We start from the raw sequence: 21,182 nt of genomic DNA on the forward strand, positions 1-21,182 counted from the left end.
GAAGCCAGGAGTTAGTGGGGGACAGTGGAAAAAACCATGGGACAGTGCTCAGCTTTATCTTCTTACCATTGTGGGCTGTCTTTGCATGCTTCTTCAATGAGGAGACGGGTAGTCACCTGACTCCTCGGGGCTTCCTCTTAGTGCGCTGCCAGCACGCTGCTGGCACAGAGCCCAAAGGAGTGCCACTGAAAGTAGCCCTGAGACATTTGATACGCTCTGGCAGCACAGCAGCAGTGCGCTATGATGGTGAAAACCACTCGTCTGATGAGGTGGTAAGCAATACCACCAATGAGGAATTTCTTTTTTCTACATCATAAAATTCATTTTATAATTGTATGATTTTTAATAATTTAGATAATACAGCTGACATTTCCCCATAAATTAGCTGCATGAATAATAATATAATACCTATCTCCCCAGATTTAATTCACCCTGTACTATAACAAATGTGGTAGCAGTTACAGATAGTTATTCTTATGAGGAAAGAATAAAGACATTAAATTAATGGAATGCAGAGTGGGTGTAGCTTAATGGCTCAACTGAGATATGCAGTTATTTTCACAATAATTAGTTTGTTTACTTATTTTTGTATCAGCCTATCAGTAGGAATTCAATGGTAACAAAGCAATGATAAAGGCAGAAGGTTGGTCCCAATACTGTCCCAATGTAAATCTAAATTTCAATTGGCCTTTTTTATTTGCAGTATCAAAATCTATGGAGAGATGTTTGCAAAGACAAAGACTGGCTCTTCTACTTTTTCCGAGCAATCTAATATTTGATTTTCAAAGGAATGCTTTTATTTCCAATCCTATAGCTTCATTACTAGCTGAGTAAAAAAAGGAGAATATAGAAATAAATAACTGCTATGGGCATGGGTGAAATAATTTCTTCAGCATTTAGTTCCTTAAAATAGATACAATAAGATGAAACAGAAATAATAGGGAAGTACCATAGCAAGATGTCCTGGCCACTGCCACATAGGTTACAAGATGTTGTCACTCTTAAAAGGTTCTATTATTTTATCACAGCTTTTATCACTGTTATTCAAATACACAAATATTTAATACTGTTCGTCTTTTAATGCTGAAACTTATATTTTACTTAATTTTTAGTTTTTGTTTTAATGCTGGTCATTGACCGTGTGTGTGTGTGTGTAATCTAGGTTGAAAAATTGAAACATCTCAGTGGCTGGGATGGACTCTTTTTAAGCAAAATTCAGTAGATCCATTTCTCCAACAAGAATGACACAGCCAGTTTGTTAACAGGATATGATTATTCAAATCAAGTTACATTGGGACTCAGGGCGGCTTATTCTAATTCAATTACTCGGACTCTTGCTGCATCTCCAAGCCCAGTTGACAGGACTGTTTTTCATTTTGAAGTCCTATATGAGTGGTGGTGAACCTATGGTACACATGCCAGAAGGGGCACACAGTGCTTTCTCTCCTGGTCCATGCACTGTTGGCAACTATCTGCTTGCTTGCACGCTTGCCATCCACTCCCAGCTCACTCGCATGCTATAACCAAAGCATGCAATATTCTGAATGACCATATAACTGAACATATAACATAATGACCAGTTATCCTTGCTAAGATATATATCTACTTAAAATATTGGGGGTTACCATATTTCATCGCAGAACAGACACCATCATATAACAGTTGCACACTGTAATGGATTAGCCTACCTTGCAGGGTTGGTATATCAGGCAGTTCAAGGCTTTGCTTGGAAAAAGTAAGCCAAGAAGAGGGGAGGAGTTATCGGGCAGCTTCAAGTAAGGAAGTGCAGCTTGATTGGTTGGTAAAATTGGAGGGAGTTGCTTATCAACCGGAGGTGGGCAGAGCCAAAGAGACAATTGGAGCTATTAGACAAAGAATTGTTATATAGAATTTGGTGTTTTGTAGAGATAGGAAGTAAATTTTAAAGAGGAAGAAAGGAAGGTTTTGGGAACTGTTTGAGAGAAACCTCTTTGAGGGAAAAGTGATTAGCCTTCTAGGAGAAGTGCTAAGAACTGTAGTGAGCCTCTAAAGGGATAGAGTTTGGAGCCTCTGGGAAGAGGTCTCTAAGGTTTGAAAAGTCTCTTTTTATTCCTTTGTGAGGGAACAATATTTTTCAAGAAGCTCCAGTTTAAGAACCATTCACTGTTAAAACAAAGCCTGTTATTTTATTGAAAACAATACACAACTTTTCTGTTCAATCGCAAATAAACATCACACTTTTATTTTACTTCACTCCAAATGTCCGTGTGTCTTCCTGATAAACATTATAAAGAGGTGACCAGTCTGCTTATTCAACCATCGCTCTATAAGACAGAGTATCCCTCCATCTTTGGGTTTCTCTGAGTACTGTCTGTAGAGAGCGGTAGCACATACATGTTGTAAATGGTGGCAGCAAAAGTCCTTATGTATTAATTTGGTGGCAGCACAGAAATAAATAATATAATTTGGTGGCAGCAAACGGCCGTGTCCCTTGCACACACCCTTTTGGGGGTCCTGATTTTGTTATTTAAGAATTCCTCATATAATAGTTGCACCCTTAGTTCATGGGTGTGACTATTATGTAAGGGGGCAACACCCTCCCAATTGTCTTTTCTCTTTGAGATATAGAGAATTGCCTTGACAAAGGCAGCCCACGTAGCTCAGAGGGAAGAGTTATCAGGAAGGCAAGTTCGCCTGCCTAATTGCCTCTGGATTGCCTTGACAAGGTACCTACAGTGGGCTGTCTTTCTGAGGCAACCCTCTTTCCATAGCATGGAGGGGAGAGGCATGTGGGCAGGTGAGCCTTCATTCACCCATCACCTGTCAGCAAGAGCTGCGAGATCTCCTATGGCTGGCAGCAGCTGAGGGAGGCCTCATAGTTTTCACCAGCAGGTGCAGATGGCTTTGTGAGGGAGGCCCCTTAGCTGCAAAAAAAAAATCCCTTCTGACTGTATTCAATACTCCTCAAGCATGAGGGAAAATATATTCTGATGGTCAAATTCTGTTAAAAGATAACAATAACTTACTTAAATATTTGTAACCATCTTCTCCATCAATGATTGGATTCCGCCAGGTTGACCTTTGAATAGCTGCAGTTGGTAGTTTGAAACCACGAGGAGGATACAACATGAAGGCCATTTCAACTGCTTGGTTCTTACTGATGCTTGCTAACTTCATTTCAGAGCCTAAAAAGACAAAAGAATTGTTCTTTTGACAATCAATATATTAAATGTCTAATGTTTAATTATTTTATGGAACTCATGCAACAAGATATATATTCTCACTAATCATGGTACATATTCGTTCTAGTACCATTTTAGTAGCAGAGCTCCTCTGTGTATCAGTTTCTGAAGAGTATGGGCGGCAGGGGTGGACACAATTACACTCATGTCCTACTTGTGGGCTTCCCATAAACATCAGGGTGACCGCCCTGGGAATAGAAAGCTGGATTAGATAAGACTTTAGTTTGACCTTTAATTTTTCTGATTGGAATGATTATTTTAAACAGTATGAAGGGGGATAGGACACAATTGTTGAAGATCAACCTAACCGCTTTGAAGAGTGATAAAACACATTCATGGAGGATAAGCCTAGCAATGGTTACTAGCGCTAATGATTCCATGGGACTTTAAGACTAATGACTTGCTTCATGCATGGGAACAATGTGATTTTGTATGATCTTGAAAAGAACATGCACATTGGAAGATCACTTTTTGCACAAACCACACAAATGATCTTTGTGCAAAATTATGATTACTGTTACTCTCTTGGAAGTTTTAAAATGAGGACCTGATTATAGTTTACACCTTTTTGATGAATTAGTCCATCTTTTGTGCTCTGTATGTGTATGTGTGTGTGTGCTTTGCTTCACAAAGGAAAAAAAGTACTGGTTTTAGGCAGAGACATTTTGCACAAACTACAGAAACCTTGACAAAAATAAAGGGCGTGCTGTCTCACTTTCACACAGGAGGCAAGAAATCTCACAGGGGTTGTTGATTTCTTGACAAGGTGTTTCAATTCATCAAGACATCCTGTCTCATTGAGAATTTTTTTAAATGCCAAAATTCTACAATCACTATTTCAGATTGAAGAGACAGGACAACACTGACCACCAGCTACAAGGTAACAACATTTTGAAAGGGCTATTGCTGAATTACAGTATCAGAGCAAAATTAAGAAAAGTAATTTCTGGCAATTATAATTCTTTAGGCCCCTTATACACTGCCATATAAAATTCATATTATTTGCTTTGAATTGGATTATATGGCAGTGTAGACTCATACAATCCAGTTAAAAGCAGATAATGTGGATTATCTGCTTAGATAATGTGGACTGTATGGCAGTGTAGAAGGGGCACTAGTTTGCTTACTAGGTGAGTTCTGTTGATTTTAATCCAAAAAATACTTTTTAAAGCTCTGCATTTCACAAACAACATATTCATTTTACCCGTATATTATATGTGGTGTAGCAACAATCCTAGACTGTAGTAATTGAGCAAAATATAGCCAACTATGGTCCATTTCTTGAATTCTACTCTACCTTCAATACTACCAAACTTGCATTTTTGGCAGAAAAGATTTTTCTTTATGAGTCCTAATCACACTTTTTATACTAAAAGGTTGCTCAGAGCCGTTACCAATTAGTCTTAAGGCAAGAACTGTCAACAGCAATATCGTAATTACAAAATGCATAAATGAAAATAATAATATTACTGATAGGTATCCATTAAGATAAACAGAGGAAGGTAATTGAATTTAAATTATTGTGAGGGAAACAAACAAATATTATGTTGTCTCTTGGGGGAAATGGAATGTAAACTCTATGGACTAAAAGGTTTGTGGTCTTGCTGCAGTTATTTTAATCCTTAAGGTTATATTTAAGATTGAGCACTATCATAGTTCAGTTTATGTGGTTTAAATTCTGTAATCGGTGCTCCCATGTTTTAGTCACACCTAGTTGTCATGAGTATATGAGCCAAAGGTAGAAGTCATATAAAATCATCCAGTTGGAATGCATCTCGTTACCCCATACTACAAGATCTGCAATATCATACATAAATACATATCCCTAAAACATCACTATCTAGCCATTGCTCTCCAGTGAAGGAAAACCCTCTAAAACTCCTTTCCATTGGAAACTTGGTTGGCTTGCTCTCTGCTTTCCTTTTGCCAGCAGGTGAAGACATTTTTATTTAAACAAGCTTTTAATGTATAGGAGCCCAGCGAATTAAACCACTGAGCTGCTGAACTTGCTGACCGAAAGGTCAGCAGTTCAAATCCGGGGAGAGGGGTGAGCTCCCGCTGTTAGCCCCAGCTTCTGCCAACCTAGCAATTCAAAAACGTGCAAATCTGAGATTAACAGATCAGATTATTATAATTAACATGGAAAATATTAATTATAATCAGGGGTTATCCAGTCTGGCCCCCTTCTGCCAGGCAGGAAAAGCACAATCAAAGCACCACCAACAGATGCTGCCCATCCAGCCTTTGAAAGAAGAAGCAGCAGCAGCAGCAGCAGCAACTTCTAGGTAAACTTTGGAGTTACTGCTTCTCAATTTTGCCTACCTCACAGGGTTGATTCAACTCCCAACAATCCCTTTTTATTTTGAAATCCCTTTAGAGAATGGACACAGGTTTCCTCCCACCAAAACTTTCACGGAAGAGGAGGAGAAGGCACAAGGGGGCTTTAATGTGGGCAGCCTCAATATTCTAAAGCAAACAGAACTCTGGGAAATGTAGTTTGGGAAGGCAAGGACTCCTGTGCCAGAGAATTCAAAAGGCCCTGCTCTTAACTACATTTCCAAGAATTCTGCTCGCTTCAGAATACAAGGATTGTCCATGTTAAAGCCTCAATGTCATGGTCTCTGCCTGTCTCTCTCTGGGCTGGCCATGTGCTGGAGGGACTTTCTTGCTCAGCCATCCAGCCAGGCATCCCTCCCGCCCGCCTGCCCAAGGCCTCATCATCCTCTTTGGGGAATGAGCAGGGCTTCTCCATCGACTCTGGGCTTTGCCATCCTCCTTGGGGCCCTTTTGGGAAAGAAGTGGCACCCATGATGGAGACCTGGAGCCACTTACGAGACTTACATAACTCTTTCAAAAAGTCATAGGTTAGTGTTTTCAATCCTAAGTTTTGTGTGTGGGTGCTGCTGTTGCACCCAAGACTGCAGAGACACCTCAAAAACACGCTGGAGCCCCAGACTATAAGCAAAGCAAGTTGTTTATTGAAGAATATATGTAAGCAATAACAAATCAAAGTTTGAAACAAGGTTTTAGTCCACCAGGTGCAAGATACTTGAAAGTCTTGAAGCATGGGTCCATGAAAATCAAACACAAGAATAAACTTCAACAAGGTATCAAAATTAGTCCAAGGAACAGGAACAAAACTGAAACAAAGAACAGGATCTTTAACTGGAACAAGGGATCTAAACTACAAAACTTTCAGGAACAATGACTGGATAATCCAAAATTCCCCAAGAGCAAGAACAAGGACTGGAGCAAAATTCAAGATACAAGGCTAAGTTTTTCTCAAAACTCTTTCTCATTAGCAACTGTCTGCTCCTTCTCAAAACCTCCCTTTCTTTTCTCTGTTGACATATTGCTTTCTTTCTGTCAACCTCATTACTCTTATCACAACTGGAATGCCCATCTGCCAAGGGATAGTTTGACCTTGACTCTCCCAAAGAATGAGGTTCAAGCTGCCTGCTTGAAACCATTTTATGCTTCCTCACAGAATCCTCAGGAACAAACTCTGGCTGTCCAGGAACAGCAGCTTCATCCAACTCTGGCTGCTTGGGAATCCTAGGCCCCAACCCAGATTCATCTGACAGGTCAGGTGCAGGTACAATCACAGACTGAACAGGCCCAACCTCAGGCTCACCTGACAGCTCAGGTGCAGGCTGGGATACAATGGCTGCCCACATTTCTTAATATCCATCGTATGTACAAATCTTACAATATAGATCTGACATACGAGGCACAAACAACTTTTTGCATAGCCCTAGTCAAGAACTGGACATCGCCTGGTAGTGATCAACTTCATGGATTTTGGCTCAAACAACTGATTAGTTTACATGGAAAAATGGCCCAACAATTCAATGAGATGCTGCAGAAAGGAAGTATCAGTGAATGGCTAACAACTGGAAGAACATACCTGATACAAAAGGATCCAGCAAAAGGAGCAGCACCAGGAAACTACAGGCCAATAACATGTCTGCTTACTATGTTTAAACTACTGACTGGCATCATAGCTGACAGAATTCAAGACTATCTTGAAAAAAAAAACATCTTGCCAGATGAACAGAAAGGCAACAAATGGAAAAGCAGGAGCACAAAAGACCAGTTATTGATTGACAAAATGATTCTGGAGAACTGTAAGAGCCGAAAAGTTAATCTTCACATGACGTGGATTGACTACAAAAAGGCCTTTGACTCACTCCCACACAGCTGGATCATCAAGTGCCTGGACGCCATCGGGATTTGTAAAACCTTCATTGAAAACATGATGGAGCACTGGAAAACTGAATTGTTTGTTGGAAATGAAAGCTATGGACTTGTCAACATCAGGAGAGGAATTTTCCAGGGAGATTCATTGTCCCCTCTGCTTTTCATTATCGCCATGATCCCTCTGTCAACAATCTTACAAAAAACAAATCTCGGCTATCAAACATCTAAGAATTCTCACAAAATTTCACATTTGATGTACATGGATGACCTGAAGCTATATGGGAAAACGGAAACTGAAATCCAGTCTCTGACCAACACTGTCTGAATTTTTAGCACTGTTATCAACATGGAGTTTGGTTTGGACAAATGTTCGACAGTGGCATTGAAGAAGGGAAAAATCATTGAAAGTGAGGGCATAAATATGCCCAATGGCCAAACAATAAAGTGTCACCAGCCAGAGGCCTATAAATATCTGGGCATACTACAGCTGGACAACATCAAGCATGAACATGTGAAAACTGTGGTCAGCAAAGAATACACACAAAGGGTCAGAAAAATTCTCAAAAGCAAGCTCAATGGAGGCAACACCATCAAGGCCATAAACACCTGGGCCATACCTGTCATAAGATATACTGCTGGCATTATAAATTGGACACAGGTGGAACTGGACAATTTGGACAGAAAAACAAGAAAACTCATGACCATTCATCATTCACTGCACCCTCGCAGTGATGTTGACCGGCTATATCTGCCTAGAAGATCAGGGGGCAGAGGACTCTTACAAGTAAAACAAGCAGTCAAAGAAGAAGAACATGCCCTGGCAGAATATGTCAAGCAAAGTGAAGAACCTGCTTTGATTGAAGTCAAAAATCAGAAACTCCTCAAAACACAGCAGACAAAAAACCAGTACAAGAAAACCGCACTACAAACTAGAGCTGACAGCTGGCACAACAAAACACTGCATGGAAAGTTCCTTGACAAAATTGAAGGAAAAGCTGACAAGGAGAAGACCTGGCTCTGGCTCACGAATGGGACCCTGAAGAAGGAGACAGAAGGCCTGATCCGTGCAGCCCAGGAGCAAGCCATCAGAACAAATGCAATTAAGGCCAAGATTGAAAAATCAGCTGATGACCCAAAATGCAGACTGTGCAAGGAAACCGACAAAACCATTGATCATATCCTCAGCTGCTGTAAGAAAATCGCACAGACAGACTACAAACAGAGGCACAACTATGTGGCCCAAATGATTCATTGGAACTTATGCCTCAAGTACCACCTCCCAGCAGCACAGAACTGGTGGGATCACAAACCTGCAAAAGTATTGGAGAATGAGCACGCAAAGATAATGTGGGACTTCCGAATCCAGACTGACAAAGTTCTGGAACACAACACACCAGACATCACAGTTGTGGAAAAGAACAAGGTTTGGATCATTGATGTTGCCATCCCAGGTGACAGTTGCATTGAGAAAAAACAACAGGAAAAACTCAGCCGCTATCAGGACCTCAAGATTGAACTTCAAAGACTCTGGCAGAAACCAGTGCAGGTGGTCCCGGTGGTGATGGGCACACTGGGTGCCGTGCCAAAAGATCTCAGCCAGCATTTGGAAACAATAGACATTGACAAAATCACCATCTGCCAACTGCAAAAGGCCACCCTACTGGGATCTGCACACATCATCAGAAAATACATCACACAGTCCTAGACACTTGGGAAGTGTTCGACTTGTGGTTTTGCGAAACGAAATCCAGCATATCTATCTTGTTAGCTGTGCCATACAACGTTGTTGTGTTGATAATAATAATAATAATAATCTTAATTTATACCCCGCCACCATCTCCCCGCGGGGACTCAGGGCAGCTTACATGGGGCAGAGGCCCAAACAACATAAGGACAAAATATAAGCAACAGAATACAAATCACAATATAAAAAAAGATAAAACAGTAATACAATGTATCAATTAAAACAACAATACAAGGATAAAAAAATTGCATTTAAAACACATAAATGGTAAGACCGTAATAAATACAGGATAGATTATTAAAAACCCACTGGGGCTGATTAATTAATTACTGTCTCACCGAAGGCCTGCCGAAACATCCAAGTCTTCAGTTGTTTCCTGAAGGAAGATAGAGAGGGAACTAACCTAATCTCCCTGTGGAGGAGTTCCAGAGTCGGGGGGCCACGGCTGAGAAGGCCCTCTCTCTCGTCCCCACCAAATGCAGTTGTGAGGAGGGTGGAAGTGAGAGGAGGACCTCCCCGGATGATCTCAGAGATCGGGTGGGTTCATAGGGGACGACACGGTCACGAAGATAGGCAGGAAAGGAAAGGAAGCAAGGAGGGAAAGGCTTAGTTCAAAAATAACAACCTGCCTCTCACTTCCTGTAGTGCTGCAAATTCAATAATCTACCTTCATCCCTGTTCAAACCCTACAACCACAACAAACCAAGTAAAAGGGATCCACACAAATCACAAGCAAGTATCCTGTGGAGCAATACAGCACTCCTGTTAACCCAACTTTGAAAACAGCAGAAAGAGGGCCAGAGGAGGATAGCCAGGGCTTATAAAACCTCTAATCTAGTGGTTCTCAACCTGTGGGTCCTTAGATGATTTGGTCTTCAGCTCCCAGAAATCCTAACAGCTGGTAACAGTGGTTCTAACCCTACCCTCCCCACATGCACCAGGCAGTTTAAATTAGGTCTCTATTCAGGAAGGCCATAAAAAGCTGCTCCCTCATCCAAGCAGCTACGGCTATGCAGTTTGGGATGTGAATTGTTTTGCTTTGGTTTTGTTCTAACCCTGCTTCTTGGATTTGGAACATATCAAAAATTCATAGAATAGTAGAGTTGGAAGAGACCTCATGGGCCATCCAGTCCAACCCCCTGCCAAGAAGCAGGAAATCACATTCATAGCACCCCCGACAAATGGCCATCCAGCCTCTGTTTAAAAGCCTCCAAAGAAGGAGCCTCCACCACAGTCCGGGGCAGAGAGTTCCACTGCCGAACAGCCCTCACTGTGAGGAAGTTCTTCCTAATGTTCAGGTGGAATCTCCTTTCCTGTAGTTTAAAGCCATTGTTTCGTGTCCTAGTCTGCAGGGCAGCAGAAAACAAGCTTGCTCCCTCCTCCCTATGACTTCCCCTCACATATTTGTACATGGCTATCATGTCTCCTCTCAGCCTTCTCTTCTGCAGGCTAAACATGCCCAGCTCTTTAAGCCTCTCCTCATTGGGCTTGTTCTCCAGACCTTTGATCATTTTAGTTGCCCTCCTCTGGACGCTTTCCAGCTTGTCAACATCTCCCTTCAACTGTGGTGCCCAGAATTGGACACAGTATTCCAGGTGTGGTCTGACCAAGGCAGAATAGAGGGGGAGCATGACTTCCCTGGATCTAGACGCTATTCCCCTATTGATGCAGGCCAGAATCCCGTTGGCTTTCTTAGCAGCCGCATCACATTGCTGGCTCACATCATCTACTCTTGAGGTCCTTATTGTGCACTGCAATTTCTTTAATCTTAATCTGAGACTCAGTTTTTGCTAGGATTTTTAAAGGCACCAGATCTGAGTCAGTACTTGGTTAGTATTTGGCTGGGAGACAAATGGTCAGACCAAATTATCTTTGGGTCTGTATATGGCCCTAGTGCCAGATGTTTCTCATCCTTGCATCATAGGCAGAATTTATCATCTTTTCCCACAAGCATGACCCTTTGGAATTGTAGTGTAATACATCTAGAGTATATCACACACAGCAAAAGCTGAATAAAACAACACTAATTTGAATTTAGAACCCAACATTCTGGTCTCAACTAGTTGTCAAACTAATTTCAACATTTCCCAAATGTAAATTTTGAACGTTATTATCACTCAAACCACTTTAGCAAGAGGGTTCATTTTCTTCTACATGAAATAAGTGAATGTCCCATATTTTTGTCATGTCATTTTTATTGAACACTTCTGTTCATTAGTAATAAAAATTATAAACATGGCAATTCATTCATCAAAGTGAATAATGTTGTGCTTATATACCAAGAAAAGGGGAGTCAAAATAGGCTGTCTTTATTCCTAAATTAATAGAGCATCTGTTGCTCATCTACAGTTTTTTCCCCTTAAACAAGGATATAACTGTATGCTTATAATGAATATTCAAAAGGTCAAGATTCCAACAGCTGAAAGGTGAAATGGCAAAAACAAAAGAATCAAAGGCAGGTCAAGAAGAGTCTGTAATTTGGGGAAATAAATAAAAAGAAGTTAGAACTATGGTTTAGGAATGCCAGTCATTCAACCCTTTTCTTCTGCCAAAATATAATCCCCCGTCTGAATTTGTAACAGAAGGGAAGGGATGGTACAGCAATATGTGAACATGTTATGCAAGAGCTGACAATTTCCCCCTATTCCCAAAACCATGTTAACTGTTTGTAGAACTTTTGTCACACAGTGCAGTTTGGACTGCTTGAATAATTGAAGGATTGTCCAGTAAATTGCGAGGGCAGGTGTTGTATTGTCTTAATATGTCATAATGAATATTGCAATGGAATAAGGGTGCCCCAGTCTGTCTCTCTTTATATAAGTTTGAAAATATAGTAACACGATGTTAAATGAAAATGCTTGTTCTAAAGTCCTCAAATAACCTCAGAAATATTGAGAAGGAGAAGATTTTTTTTATAAAAAAGTTTCCATTAACACTGACTATCAAATATGACACAACATGATGATAGACAAGACATTTTTTATTTTTGGTTTTCACAAATAGTTTTAATATGCCCGGGAATGAATAATGACTAGGTGTGGGGAAAGAATATGAGATACTCAACCATGCAATCACACCTTCTGAAATGTTATAAGAGCAGGTCTAATTAAAGAGGGCATGGTCCACAACACTTCTTGGTAACGTGTTGTTGTTATGTGTCTTCCAGCCGATGCCCGACCCATTTATGACAATCCTTTCACAAATTTTTCTTGACTTGATTTATCTCAGATCACTGTGTAGTTTCCATGGCTGAGGATGCAATTTGAACCCCAGCTCCCCAAAGTCCTAATCCAACTCTCAGACCACTATACCCCACTGGCTCATTTGATGAGCAGCATATATATTTTTGTATATGTGAAACAGCATATGGGCACATACATACCTATAAACATAGAATGAGGCATGTAGATTCCCACCAATATAGGTGAGAAGAGAGACAGCAAATATAGGAGACTTCTCTGAAAATGGAAAGTGACTAAGTAGTTACTCAGCTGGGAGAAAACAATGAGAAGACAGCCTTTTTTCCATTGAGGAAATCTTAGGCAGTGCAAGCCATTTCTTGATTCTGCAGCAGGAAATGATATACACACAACCTCTTCCAGATACATAGTGCTTCCCAGTTACTCTCCCAATTCAGGGAGACTTCCTGCTATTGACTTCCTTTATCTTCAGCATCTCCCGAATTTTCATGAGCTACATCACCAAGGTATTCAGAAACCAGAAATTACATTTCCAAATGATGTTTCAAGATACTGTTTCTGGCTGTTTCAGGGAGAAGGGGAGAGCATCAATAGGAAAAATAGAGGACAAATGTTTGGATCTGCAAGGGCAGTGGCCACATGTTATTCTCCCAAGGCTGCATGTGACTCACTTAACTACACAATCCAGTCCCATCCTCCACTCCAACCTGGTAGCAAAACTGACTGCTCACAAAGTTTCCAGAGGTTGCTTGTTGAACTATACCTCTGAGGTTTTGTAAGTACACTCACAAAAAGTGTGATGGATTTGCAAGCCAGGAAAAATGTATATTAAGCTATCCCTGAATGCTGGCATGCAATAATACTTTGATACAACTTTCATTGCCATAGCTCCATTACATGGAACCCCGGGATTTGTAGTTTGGTGAAGTACTTAGACTTCTCAGCTAAATTGTAGCACTATGACGAATAAAGACAGGCAAATGAGATGTATCAAATTAATCTTAGGGCCTGTCTACACAGGTCACATAGTCTGTTGGGTGAGAAGTCACTCTGCATGATGCATGGGGACTTCTTGCTCCCAAAGTGGAGCAAGAAGCATTACGTAATGTTGGGAAATGCAACTGTGCTTCCCTGAAGCTCCAGAGCAACTCTATACTTTGATGTGAGTGTGAACAGCTGGTCTGGTTCTGATTTGGAATTGGCTCCACTGTTCACACGTCCAAGTACCACCATCCTTTCCCCATCTTTCATAGTGCAGGGAAAACAGGATGACGTTTATCTGTCATTTTTCAATGACATTGCAGTAGCCAAGGAGCTCTAGAGAGCCCATGAAAACCCATTTTTTGGTCCCTTTGCCAGTGTACCAGCACAACTCAAAAACTGATTGTTCAACTTGATAGTGAGGACTCCAATACTGCCACTAGGGCAGTTCAGCAGCAGAGACATAGCAGAATCTGAACCATGTTCAAAAAAATGCTTCAGACAAGCCCCAGATTTTATGGTCCATGTAGATAGGCCCTTAGATAGTAATATATATGCTAATTACATGCTGTTGCAAATTATTTCCTATCTTTGCAAGATCATTTGAAGGATCCATCTAGTAGCAGTGTAAAAAAAGTGCAGCCTGATGCATAGTATCAGATTCTTAATTTTTCTTTTAAAAGACATATAATGGATCTGGGTGACCTGCCATTAGAGAACTTTAATAATCCTTAAAGTTCTAGGGACAATACAGCAATATTTCTCCAGTCACCATTTTCAGTGTTCATATTACATTGTTTCAGCTAATCAATGACAAATGTTGGTCCTAAACCAGATGATCAATTTTCAGTTCTGTCTGAACCAAAAAGATTTCTCTTAAGATATAAGTAAAATTGTTAATACCCTGCCATGACTGAATAAGTCATATGATAGCTAGAACAAAACTGACAAAATGCAGAAAAATAAATAATTCAGAATTCAAAGACGTAGCAGTAGTGCTGGCTCTAGCAAATTACAATCTATAAACCTTTGAAGTAGTGTGAAAGCACAGCTAAAAAGAGGAAAAGATATATATATCACTACTTCAAATATATATGATATAATATTGCTTATCAAAAAGAAAACAAAACCAGGAAGCTGTTTGCTCGAAAAAATTGCAATATAGAATATAGAATCTGTGATGAAGACAAAAGATAGTAGACATATAAAATGAAGATTTCAGAGATAAACATTGCTTTCTAAAAGCACATTCTCACAAATCTGCCTCCACATGGCTGTCAGGAATTTATCCTCACTTAAACATAAGGAAGGTTTAAAAAGAAGCCTGTAGCAAGTCCTCTTGAGGCCCCAGATTCAAGAATATATGTGTATTGATCTCACAGATCAACTCATAGTAATATACAGTTTTAAAATTATGATTATATTGTTTGTCTAAGAATGCCTGAAGATGTCATTATTTGTTTTAATGCTTCTCTGTAATGTATAATGATGTGTGTTCAAGGACATATGGCTAAATATTGCTTAATACACTATTCATATGGTGAATTGTTGTTTAATGGCACAATGTGGTGAGGTGATGGCAGATAATTGTATTGGTTTTTCATTCTTGAGTAATGAGTGCCCATGTCAATCCAAATATCCTAAAGTGTCTTGGAGGAATTTTCTGGCAGAAAGAAACATGTTTTGGGGAATAATTCCACATTTCCTATGCATAGGATGTATTCCCTGCACAGGAAACTGTTCCTGCACCAAAATAATTACAATTGGGGGGAGTAGAGAAAAAAAACCTGTTAAGTTATCTAAAGAGACCGCTGGAGTAGAAAGCCTCTCATTGGAAATCTGCTGGGAATGACTGGTTTACTGCCCTGTAGACCAGTGATTCAGAAACATTTTCAGCCGTAGAGCCCTTTTTGAAGCAAACGTTTCTCATGTAACCCCAATAAATGTTTATATATTATACTATATATAATATTATATGTAGTGTATATATATCAGGCATGGGCAAACATTTGGAGAACAATTTTAACTAAAATAAATTTAGCAGTATTTTAGTAGAAGACCCCAGGGGGCATCTGCTCCAACCCCCTTCTGCCATGCAGAAAATGCACAATCAAAGCACACCCAACAAATGGCCAACCAGCCTTTGTAATAGTAATAATAATAATAATAATAATAACAACAACAACAACAACAACAACAATAATAATAATAAGGCCAACCAGTTCATCTCTCTTCTGCCATGCAGGAAAAGCACAATAAAAGAACCTTCTAAATGGTGGAAACGATCTGGGTGGCAAGACAGCAGAGGGAAGAAGGCTTTTGATGTTGAGAGAGGCAAGAGAGGGAGGAGTAGGAAAGAGGAGGGAAAGCTTAGGTGGTGGAGGAGGAAACTGCAGAGCCCCTGAGTATGTCTCACAGAGCCCCAAGGGCTCCACAGAGCACACTTTGAGAACCACTGCTGTAGACTATCTGCTCTTTGCTTTCATTTGTGTCTTTCTACATTTTTGTAGTGAGCAAGCATGGTGTAGAGGTTTGTGCACTGGATTAGAACTCCAGAAGACCGAGAACTGAATCCCCACTTCGCCATGGAAACCCACTGAATGACAGGGTTGTTGTATGTCTTTCGGGCTGTGTGGCCATGTTCCAGAAGCATTCTCTCCTGACGTTTCGCCCACATCTATGGCAGGCATCCTCAGAGGTTGTGAGGTTGTCATACCTCACAACCTCTGAGGATGCCTGCCATAGATGTGGGCGAAACGTCAAGAGAGAATGCTTCTGGAACATGGCCACACAGCCCGAAAGACATACAACAACCCTGTGATCCTGGCCATGAAAGCCTTCGACAACCCACTGAATGACCTTGGCCAAATCACATTCAGCTTCAGAGAAAGGCAATGGCAAACCACCTCTGAACAAGTCTTGCTGAGAAGACTGTATGAGTCGTCATAAGTCAGAAATGACTTGAAGACATGCAGCAACAAAAACAACATAGTCTTATTATTCCTTCCGCCCCGAGTCCTCCTGGGGAAGTAGGGTGGAATACAAATAAATTATTATTATTATTATTATTATTATTATTATTATTATTATTATTATTATTATTATTTGTTAATAAAGAAAAATATTACAGAAAGGACCTCTGTTTCTAACATTTTCTCATTCAAAGGGAACCAAATTCAGATAATAATTATTCCCAAACTTATCATCACTGAGGCATGGACTGCAATACTACCACATATACTCATGCATACATCAACCTTATGTATAAGTTGGGAACAGATTTGGGGGCCAAAATTATGATTTTTATATGACCCAATAAGTTGAGGCATTAAAAATGGCTAAAATAATAGATAGTAGAGGGAGTTGCTGTTTCTTTTAACATATCCTGGGTCAAACTAAGTTCTTGCCGTTTGACACTCTTCTCGGAGAAGCAAAGGGTTCCTTTTTAAAATAAGAGATACTGGAAAGTACCCATATTGACTCATGGATAAGTTGACCCAGTTTTTGGGATTGTTTTCTTTATTAACATTTCTAGATTTATACATACCGTGGTTAATATCAATAGAACATGCCAAAAGGAATTATATGGAGTTGAGCACAAAATAATAATTGGTGATATCATCTATACATTTCTATATGATATATTGACATAATTAATGTATTTCACTCAGAAAATGAATTTTTGTGATTGTAAAATCAGTGATAAATCAAGGTGAGAAAAGTAGTTTTGACTGCAACAAAGGAATGGCAGATGTTGATTTTTTTCATTCTTCCAAATACTGTTACAGTAGAGTCTCACTTATCCAACATAAACAGAACATTGGATAAGCGAATATGTTGGATAATAAGGAGGGATCAAGGAAAAGTATATTAAACATCAAATTAGGTTATGATTTTACAAATTATGCACCAAAACATCATGTTATACAACAAATTTGGCAGAAAAAGTAGTTCAAAAGGCAGTAATGCTATGTAGTAATTACTGTATTTACGAATTTAGCACCAAAATATCATGATGTACTGAAAACATTGACTACAAAAATGCATTGGATAATCCAGAACGTTGGATAAGCAAATGTTGGATAAGTGAGACTCTACTGTACTTACAATATCTGTTAATCTTCCAATCTCACAAAAGATTAGAAGATCATAATTTTTATTGGGAGATGGAATGAATATAGAAATATGAGACAATAAGAGTTTTCAACTGTATTATTTATAAAGTGATTGCCTCAATTAGAAACGAATGCCAAACCGATTGAATAAAGACAATAAAATAATGTAACATTATTGAAGCATTTTTGACTGAAATATTGTACTGAAATCACTCTAATTCATTGAAAACTGTTTCAACTAAAATACAATTAAATGTTGCTGGCCCATCCATTAAAATGTAGATGTAGTTGATAAGGGGTTTAGCATTATAAAGAAGGGCTGGCAATAAAAGAGACATTGTTGGGCAATGATGTAAAGGTTATTATCATGCATTTTGACATATTACATATTACCATTTTTTATTCTGGTACTACATTTCTATTTTACATAGCAATCAAAGTAATACCTAATTACCAGACAGCTGGTCATTTATTTATTTAAACTATTTCATCATTTTATGGGAAATGTGAGAATTTTCAAGAGCCAAGATTGCCATGGGAACCAAAGATTTTAAGTCCATAAGGGACAGAGAAAAATTGGTTATGAAATATGTATGGTTTGGAAACCAATCTGGGAAGACTAACTAGGTGGCTGTAGTTAAGAAGGGATTGAAAATAACCTCTGCTTTATAATGTTCTCTTTAACAATATTTGTAACGTCATGTAGTGCCCTTGCTAGTCTACAAAAATCAAGGTACAGAATTGATAAGGTCAGAAATAAATCACTGGCCAATTCCTTTATTGGTGATGATACAACCTTTAGCTAAAAGATTAATGCCGTTTATGATGCCATGAGGAAAGATAGTACATTGATGTTATATACATCCAAAACTTTTCCCTGAAAACTGGCAAAATTAAAGCTAGTTTTACAAAAAGGGAAATGAGGAAGTTACATGTCAGTTAGCATAATGTCTTTTCCCAACAAACTGAAAAAAAGCATTATTAAAATGATCACATTTGTAGGACACACCTTGCTGAAAGTGAATCAAAATAGCATTTGCAAGCACAAATACATTGTCACTTAAAAAATAAATTTTAGACAGTGTCAACATGAATGTGGCAGGTATGATCCAATATATACATTTATTTGGACTGCCAAAAACATTTTGAGAAAGTACTTCACCAAGAACTGCTAAGGAAATTGAGAAATCATAAGAGGAAATGTACTATTGTACTGGTAACAGGGAAGAGACAGTAGGGACAGAGATGGTAGGATGGTAGGGACAGAGGACTCCAACAACTTGGATGGGACTGACATTTTTAGCTTTATAAATCACCCTAAAGGTCAATTGCAATTTTTGTTTATAAATATTCACACTGAGTGACTTATTCCACCTATGTTTCCCTAACTGAAAAATTTAAACACAAAAGAAAAAAAGCTCCCTTTCATGGGTTATGTCACCTATAAAATGTCTAACTGCTGCCACCAAAAGAAAATCCCAGTCTTCCCTAACTTCCAGTAGTTTGATTTTCATGGGATGGACACCATCATTAGCGACAAGATGAACCATAAAACTATAACAAAAATTGGAATTGTTTCTGTTCCTGGTTTGAAAGTGCCTTCCTGTTTAATTGTGTGGTACTTACAGTAGAGTCTCACTTATCCAACATAAATGGGCTGGCAGAACGTTGGATAAGTGAATATGTTGGATAATAAGGAGGGATTAAGGAAAAGCCTATTACACATCAAATTAGGTTATGATTTTATAAATTAAGCACCAAAACATCATGTTTTACAACAAATTTGACAGAAAAAGTAGTTCAGTACTCAGTAATGCTATGTAGTAATTACTGTATTTATGAATTTAGCATCAAAATATCACGATGTATTGAAAACATTGACTACAAAAATGCATTGGATAATCCAGAACGTTGGATAATCGAGTGTTGGATAAGTGAGACTCTACTATACTTTGAAGGTAATTATTATACTCCAGGAACTTCATATTTGTGGCTGCCACAAACTATTTTGAACGGATTAAGACTCGATGAGATAGTCATTGAAAACCATAGCAAAATGTGCTGCAGGATATCCCACAACAAAGTTTTTGTAATTTAATAAACTTATTCCATGTTTTTATGATAGAACCAATTTTGTTGTTGTTGGTTATTTATTCAGTCACTTCCGACTCTTCATGACCTCATGGACCAGCCCATGCCAGAGCTCCCTGTCAGCCGTCATCACCCCCAACTCCTTCAAGGTCAAGCCAGTCACTTCAAGGATAACATCCATCCAACCAATTAGGAAATGACATTTATAACCCAGAAACAAAATGTGTGTTACATAGTGTAATTGAATTATGTTTAATTCTCAGGCTTTCTAGTTGGGTTCCAAGGTTTTCTCCTTCCTACAATTCTAAGCAGCCAAAATTAACTCTCATCAAATGTCTAGCAACCTTCAGCAGTCCTTTTAAAATATGCTGTTCAGAATCTTTATATATATTCCTTATGCAACTCCTAAGCATCAATTAATTTTCCTTGTTTAACCTCAGCCAATCTAGGTTAATGTATCTTTTCTTATTAATCAATGCCAAGCTCAGCTTGAAGACTTCCTTGCCCTATTAACCTATTCATTTATATAAAGCGCATAAACAAAATTGGTGAAAAGAGTGTTTCTTCACAATATATATACACACACATTCACATAAAAAACCAGATCTCCTTATTTAGTTTAAGTGTATATTTTTTGTGGTGTGTACTCACTTAATTGATAGGCTATCAGCCTCCTCCCAGTAGACTCAAATCAAGGAAAAGCTTCATAAGAACCACCACTTCCCTTAAAGTTCCCCCAGCAATACCAAGAATATCCCTCTGTGCAGATAAATCAGGCAATCCCAACTGGATGGCCTTCCTTCTGGGGCAAACCAAAAATGGGCAACTTGGAAGTCCCTGAACAGACTCAGAAGTGGAGTTGGCAGATCAAAAGATGACCTGGCAAAATGGCACTACCTAGAAGAATTCTCCTCTTTGTGCGACTGTGGTGCGGAACAAACAACTCTGCATCTATATGCTTGCCCACTATGCCCTGCCTCATGTACAGAGGAATAATTGTTGAAAGCTACAGACAATGCGGTTGCTGTTGCCCATTTTTGGTCAAAAATTATTTAGCTGCTTGTGTTCCCTCTATTTTTATCAGTTTTATACTTATTTATTCAATGTTTTTGACACAAAATAATAATTATAGGTACATAAAATAAAGGTGTGTTTCTCAAGCCCCTATTCAGCAACAATACATGGCTGATAGGGTACGGTCATCTTAATAAGTCACAAGTGGTGCAGCTCTGCTGAGGCATAGCACTTTTTCCAATCTGTAAAGGTAAAGGTTTCCCCTGATGTTAAGTCCAGTCATGACCGACTCTGGGGGTTGGTGCTCATCTCCATTTCTAAGCCGAAGAGCCTGTGTTTCCCATAGACATCTCCAAGGTCATGTGGCCAGCATGACTGCATGGAGCGCCATTACCTTCCCGCCGGAGTGGTACCTATTGATCTACTCACATTTACATGTTTTCGAACTGCTAGGTTGGTAGGAGCTGGGGCTAACAGTGAGCGCTCATTCAGCTCCCGGAATTTGAACCTGGGACCTTTTGGTCCACAAGTTCAGCAGGTCAGTGCTTTAACACACTGTGCCACCAGGGGTCCCTCATTTCCAATCTGTAAAGGCATAGAATTAATGAGCAGCCCA

General features: G+C 39.3%; 1 protein-coding gene across 15 annotated transcripts in view; it reads right to left on the reverse strand.

Annotated features, from left to right (window-relative positions):
• The window catches only part of iqcm (IQ motif containing M), a 151,668-nt gene that overhangs the window by 21,961 nt on the left and 108,525 nt on the right, over positions 1 to 21,182 (reverse strand). For all 15 annotated transcript variants that reach the window (XM_062981046.1, XM_062981048.1, XM_062981047.1 and 12 more), the window contains one exon: positions 3,006 to 3,164. In XM_062981046.1, the coding sequence (XP_062837116.1) occupies positions 3,006 to 3,164 (159 nt within the window). The remainder of the gene's footprint in view (positions 1 to 3,005; positions 3,165 to 21,182) is intronic.

The sequence above is a fragment of the Anolis carolinensis genome, chromosome 5 (assembly GCF_035594765.1).
Source record: "Anolis carolinensis isolate JA03-04 chromosome 5, rAnoCar3.1.pri, whole genome shotgun sequence".
NCBI lineage: Eukaryota > Metazoa > Chordata > Lepidosauria > Squamata > Dactyloidae > Anolis > Anolis carolinensis.